Source organism: Monopterus albus, unplaced genomic scaffold, assembly GCF_001952655.1.
Source record: "Monopterus albus unplaced genomic scaffold, M_albus_1.0 scaffold70.1, whole genome shotgun sequence".
Classification (NCBI taxonomy): domain Eukaryota; kingdom Metazoa; phylum Chordata; class Actinopteri; order Synbranchiformes; family Synbranchidae; genus Monopterus; species Monopterus albus.
The window spans coordinates 601973-608685 of record NW_018127950.1 but is presented as its reverse complement, the minus strand read 5'-3'; the positions used below and the strand labels follow the sequence as shown (position 1 = coordinate 608685).

General features: G+C 39.4%; 1 protein-coding gene across 1 annotated transcript in view; it reads left to right on the top strand.

The window, feature by feature from the left end:
* Nucleotides 1-6713, top strand: part of shank1 (SH3 and multiple ankyrin repeat domains 1) — a 97596-nt gene that overhangs the window by 12690 nt on the left and 78193 nt on the right. The window contains 1 exon segment of the mRNA XM_020605443.1: nucleotides 4918-5478. Within this exon segment, the coding sequence (XP_020461099.1) occupies nucleotides 4969-5478 (510 nt within the window). The 5' untranslated portion in view covers nucleotides 4918-4968.

Genomic DNA, 6713 nt, shown 5'->3' with positions numbered 1-6713 from the left:
GTAATTCTACAAAAAAGAGTTTTTTTGTAATGCCAACTCTTTTTGGCAACCAAAAAGTGTTGACATTGGTGTCATGGTATGACCTCATCTTCATCTTCTTGCCTTCTGCTCCGCTCTGCTCTCAGTCATCCAGCACTGTGAGTTCACACCTATCATTCCACAGCCACCTCTCACATTCAGCTCCTGACCTCACTGCTTTCCTTATTTTCCACCATAATATCTCTATTGTTTTATTCTTTTGAATCCTTTGATGTCTTTTCTCTCACTCATCCTTTTTGCTATTCTCCATCCATGTGTGTCATCTGCATGGCATCTCTTGTGGGGGTTGTGCTTTTGTCTCCTCTTAGCTAAACCCTCACATTTTCAGCTGTCAGTTGGTGTGTGAGTGGCCACTTCTGTTCGGGCTCAGATAGCTCAACAATTATTAGATGGATTAGCAAAAAACTGTGTACAGATGTTGTGGTCACCAGAGGATGAATCCGTCTGACTTACTATACACTCACCGGCCACTTTATTAAGTACACCTGTACAATTGTATGCAATTCAATGTTACACTTCTGCCTTAGCATCTATGTTTACGAAGCTCTAGAGGTGTCTCTATGTTTTTTGTCCTCCCCAGCTACATACATGAGAGGGTCAGAATATTAAGAACACCTCTACATATAATCTAGTCCAGTATAACACCACCTTTAACTATGACCCCAAAGATAAACATATAATTGAATCAGGCCACAAATTTATGCCCGAACCCAATTCGTGCCAAAAAGTGTGGTGTCCAAACGGACCTGTACTCAACAAGCTTATAGTATATAATGTCTGAACCTGACCAGAGTCTGGCACAGGTAAGTTTGCATTGTGCTTTTCTCCTTATAACTAAATAAAGCAGACATTTGAGTGCTCCAGCTGTCTAGCCTAAAATTTTGACCTTTGTGTCCAAACCCTCAGGTACCGATGAGTCCCATCAGGCTCAGTTCGGGTATCCACACTGTAATGGAAAGTACAGAAAACCAGTAGTTTGCTGTTCTGGCTCAGACACAGGTGATGCATGCAATTTGCATGCTTGCAAATTTTGGGTGTATCTTCACAGACGTGCACAGACGACAGAATTTGGTTCAGACAGATCCTTCTGTACAAAATGAACTGGCCTTAAGATGTGTAAGCAGTTGTAGCTCCCAGGAACACTTTGCCTGAGTGGTGCCTAACAGAGGCACCAGGGCTTTACACTCTTATTTTATTCCCTCTTTGAGTTTGTCATCATTTTGCTGCTTCTTCTCTCTCTCTTTCACTTGCCTTATCCCTTCCTCCTGCTTTGACTTCTTCCCCTCTGGCTTCCCCTATCTTTGATTACTCAGCACCAAACTAGGGATTGTTCACTTACATTTATGAGCATACCTCCTGTAAGAACCTCTCTCTGGTTGATGTGACAACCTTGGTGCTCTCTTCCTCTCGTTCTTTTGTTCTGCACCCGTGTCTCTTTTATTTATCAGTTCCCGCTAACAATTTGGTTTCCAGCCCCCCTCCCCATTTAGTCCCACAAGCATGCTCTATTTCATTAGTTTACTTTAATTCCTACAGCACTCCACTAAATCGTCAGAAACAGCTTCACATAAGACACCCCATTAGTTTTCATTTACAATTATGTGAGGCTTTTTAAAAACCTTTTCCAAAGCTTTAAAAGTGTGGTTTGTATTGCTGAAACAGCTTTATAACTAGGCACCAGTTAATGCTCATTTATGTTTACATTTACTCAAGTACAGTAATTAAGCATACATATCTTTGATGCCTTTATTTTATGCTACTTTGCACTTGACATGCTGCAGTATTTGCTCCACTACATACGTGTATGACTTATGACTGTAGTTACTACTTACTACTGTAGATAGATCTTGCAAAACACAAGATGAGATCATAAATTTAAATATATGGATGTGAATATAACAACAAAAAGAGTACAATGCAGTTATTTAAAATGCTGCTTACACATTTATATAGTAATAATGATACAATACAAAGTACTAATAATGATTAATCTACCATTTGCCACTGGTTGTCAAGTGTTACAAGTGTACAAGTCCTCTGAGCCTCTGGTCTACATTAGTGGGTGATGCAGTCTGGATGTTGTGCCTGTTAAAACTCAGTCTGTCATCCTCGCCTTTCTTCATGACTGTGAACACAAGTTTGCCTGCTAATAGACTTTGAAAAGTTGGAGGCAGAAATCATGCCAGAGTTTTTCCACACCAAGTCCATTAGCCAAGGTGTTTGTTTATGCAAGAACTGAGGAGGAATCACAAGAAAGAAAACTGACATATATTTGCCAAAGACAAAAAAAAGCCCAATTAAATAAACTATTTAGCCCTACTTTCAGGTTAATGGTTGTGCTTTCATAAAATACACTTTGGCAAGAATTCCAATTTTCTTTATTCATTTATATCATTTATTTCAGGTATTGCCTTGAAACAGCACAGACTAGGACACATATTGCTCCACTGGTGTCAAATAAATTATACTTGATTCAAGAAAATCATTTGTAATATAGAAAGGTACAATAATATCCTCTCCTTGCTGTGTTTTTAGTTTTCCAGAAGAGTAAAATTCTAAAATTTAATATCAGTCTAAATGACATGCTGAAATAGATATTCTTTGTCACAGATTATTCACACTCCCTTCTTGTTGCTTCTGTCCCGTTTTTATTCTCTCCCTCCTTCCTCTTGTCATAAACGACAGCTGGTTGTTTCAGCTCTCACTCAGTGTCCCATGAGTAAGGCCTCGACATTATATGTCTAACACATTTTTCCCTCACAACATGGCTGTAATTCCCTTGTGTTTCTCAGCTGCCTCATCTCACATGTTCACACACACATGCACACACACACACATTTATTTACAGTTTAAAACCATTTCCTTATTATGTACTTGACATGAAATGGAAACAAACATGCTGATTTTTTTTCCAAATGAACATTTAGATGAGGAGCCATCGGTTGAAGTTTAGTTTTGTATAGTTTTGCTTTTACACTGTGTTCAGATCTGTGGTGCAAGAGTTATTCAGATCTGTTTGTAAAATTTGAATCTGCATGATAACTCATAAATACAGCAGTCTGAGACACAGTGAAGCAAGAGGTTCACTATATCGGCTCAAATATAGTGCATTAGAATTTATAAAGTAAAGTAGAACTAGCTGACAAATTGTGTTTTTGCAGGATATTTGACTAAATGTACTTAATTCCTTTCAGATCAGATGTCTCCTTGGTGTTTGTACAGCTCTCTGTCTCTGTTGACGGGTTAGTCCTGCTGTGAATCTGAGTGTTTGTCCCTCCTGTCCTTTGTTTGGTTCTGTGTGGCGCTGTCCATGAAGTAGCGGCACTGAAAATCCTAACACAGCGCACAGAGCCAAACAGAAGCCACCAGAGACAGATCTGTTATCCTACTCAGTTCGTACTTGAATACAGCGCTGCATTACTGAAGCTGTGAGGTGACTTCCCTTGGCACTCTTAGTGGTGATGGGAAGAACAGTTTATAGGCTGTCATATGAAGAGCTGAGTGTCTGTAAGTTTACTGAAAATGTAGCTGGCTTTTTAACACAGCTTCAAGTTAAAATTGAAATTGTATAAAGACATTTCATTAACAAAAATTATTTACAGTATTATATGTATTTTATTTGTTTAAAAGAGATATTTTGATATGATTGGAGGAAACATTGTTTTATGCACTAGGGTTACTGATCAAATATGAATATTCCTCAGGGAGCATTAACTCGCTGGGAACATTTCATGACAACCTGCTTAGTATGATTTTAATTAATTTAATTAATTTGCAAAGTTGACATTTTTGGCTGAAGATGTTGCTAAAAGGGCTTTAAAGTGTCTCAAATGGAACTAGTTAATTTTCTGGGGATTATGAATGTGTTCAAAGATGTTAATGGAAATTTTACCAATAGATTTTAATATTTCTTTTGTCAAAGTGACCATTTTTGCCTGATGGTTGCTAAAGGTCAAGAGGTTATCAAAAACACAAGAATTAATTAGACTGCAAAATTTCACAACAAACTTCAACAAAGTTTTCCAAAGCTAAACGTTGGGAACATGGACAGAACGGCCTTTTGGTGTTATAATCTTTAGTTCCTACTGCAACAAAAATATCAGCTGTCTGATGTCTTTTATTGTATATCTACAGAGGAACACTTCTCCTTCTGATGTTTTACTCTCAAGCTGTTAAGACTGCAGTAATGTGGCTTGACATAGTTGTACTAATGATAGTGTACATACTATTCTGTATTTGTCACAGTAACTTAGGATTATAGTCCACTGTAGTGTAATGCTACCAGCCATAGTGTGATCCCTCAGAGTGAAATTCAGGTATGTTTAATTTGTCTAAAGGTTCACTTGTCTGTAGGTGAGTTTACCAGCACTGGCAAGAGTGTGGAAGCTAAAAACTGAGACCACAAGGGGGTTTATTTACAGTGGCTTCAAAACGCAGTCAGTATTTGGTATTTAGTAAAGGTATTTGTACAACCTGCCCAAATCCAGGTGAGGAAAGCTTGTAGAGACTTAACTAAATCTGTAATTATCACCAGAAAGTACTAAACCAAGGGAGAGATTTCAGTTGTTTTATTTAAACATGTTTTTATTCATTTTATCCATTTACTGTAAAATGAAATGTGCATCACAATAAAGTGTGTAAAAAGTGAAGGGGTCTGAATAAGTCCTGAAGCCACTGTATAGAAGTACATGAGGTGTGAACAGTATTTCATCCTGTGGCGAGGGCTAGAAATCCTGCACATTTAACGCCGAAGCAGTCTGTTTTCTTAGAGACCAGACTTTGTCACAGTCATGTGGTAAAAGGCAGACATGGGGAAGAAATGTTTTACTTACAAACTTGTTCTGTCCTTGTCTTCTCTTCCTTCTGTCACACATGCAGTGTCTCTATGGGAATGATGGTGTTGCCACTGATGCCTCCCTCTTTGTCGCCATGACGATGCCATTCAGCCCCCTGTCCAGTGACGAGGAGCAACAAAGGATGCTGGGAAACACTCGACATCTCTATCCAGGGGCAGAGGATGAAGAGGAAGAGGAGGAGGAAGAGGAGGAGGAAATGGAAGAAGATGAACGTGATGAGGACGAGGAAGAGGAGGAGAATGGTGAGCTAGAGGGGGAAGAGGATGACGATGAGGAGGAGATAGTGGAGGAGGTCAGGCGAGGAGGCCTGTCACGGGGGGTCAAAGGTGAAGGACACAGGCAATCAGGTAAACTGGCAGGACGACCCACAGGGGACAGACAAATGCGGCCAGGGAACCCTGGACACACCACTAACCCCTACTCATCCAACCCCGCACCCACACACCAACAGCCAGCCAATCAGATACAGCAGCAGCAGCAACAGAGGAGGCTGAAGGAGCGCAATACCGGCTCTGTGCCATCTGAAGATGCCCACATCGCCATGATGGTGTTTCGGATCGGTATCCCAGATATTAAGCAAACGGTAAGTGCTCACACCCACAGAATCTGGCAACAAATCTTAAAAGGTTAAGTTCTCAAAATACATAAGGCTTGAATCCCACTCAGCTATTTTCCCATTTATTTGAACGACCTAGCTTTTTCTAACACAGTCATTAATTAGATTTAACTACTGATTTCACAACTTAAAGAATAAAACCATATTGTGCTCCATTTAAGTGCCTACCTGCCTGTATACCCAAAACAGGTGATTTTCAGCAGATTTGACTAATGTAGCCACTTAAAAAAAAAAAGACATCACAAGTTACATCATTTGTATTGTCTTTAAAGGACAAGTTAGACCTTTTAATAGCATCAGTTATTTGCTTTTGCATCCTAGTTGTAGAATGAAAAGATTATAAGGCCAAGATATCCATGCAAATTCTCAGTCATCCAGGTCATAGTATGCTGAAAAAACTTAGACATAGTTTTAGGTAAATGAAACTATGTCTAGATGGTTTCTTCTAAGTTTTTTCACCATTATAAGGCCAAAATCAGAAGTCGTTTAGCTTAGCTTAGCACAAAACCTGGAAACAGGGGGAAATCGCTAGCTTGACTTTGACCAGTATCAAAAGGCACATACCAGCTCCTCTAAAGCTCACAAATTAACAAGTTACGTCTTGTTTCTTTATAGCAAAGTGTAAAGACAACAGTTTAGCATTTTCCACGGAGTTATGTGCTGGACTGTTTCTTAGCTGAGAGCCAGAGCCAGCTGTTTCCTTTGTGTTTCCAGTCTTGATGCTAATCCAACCCAAGTTACCTGGCTGCGGCTTCATAATTATTGTACAGACATGAGTCAGACATGAAAAATGTATAAAACCATTGCCCCAAACTATCCCTTTAACAGACACTGAGTTCATGCACTTTCACATTATTTTGTTTGGCCATGTCTGATAAGTGGGTGCAGAAAATAAAGGGCTGGGTGAGTAAAAAGCCTCAGTCAAACATTTATCTGAAACACTAAAAGAGGAGCTTTAAGTGACATTTTACAAAAAAAGTGTTTGTGCGCTCAGGTTTACTGTAGAAAATTTATGAATCCACACTGGCACAATATATTATGGTAGGAGGGAGCCATGTTCAGAGTGTGTGCCCTGGGGCAGATCATCTCATATTTGGTTCATGGGCGTACAGCAGTTCACTTCAAACCTACAATGTGCAAAACTCCAGAAACACTGTGCATCTCCAAGGGTTGGATGTATTATGTTGATGAAATTTTCTCTT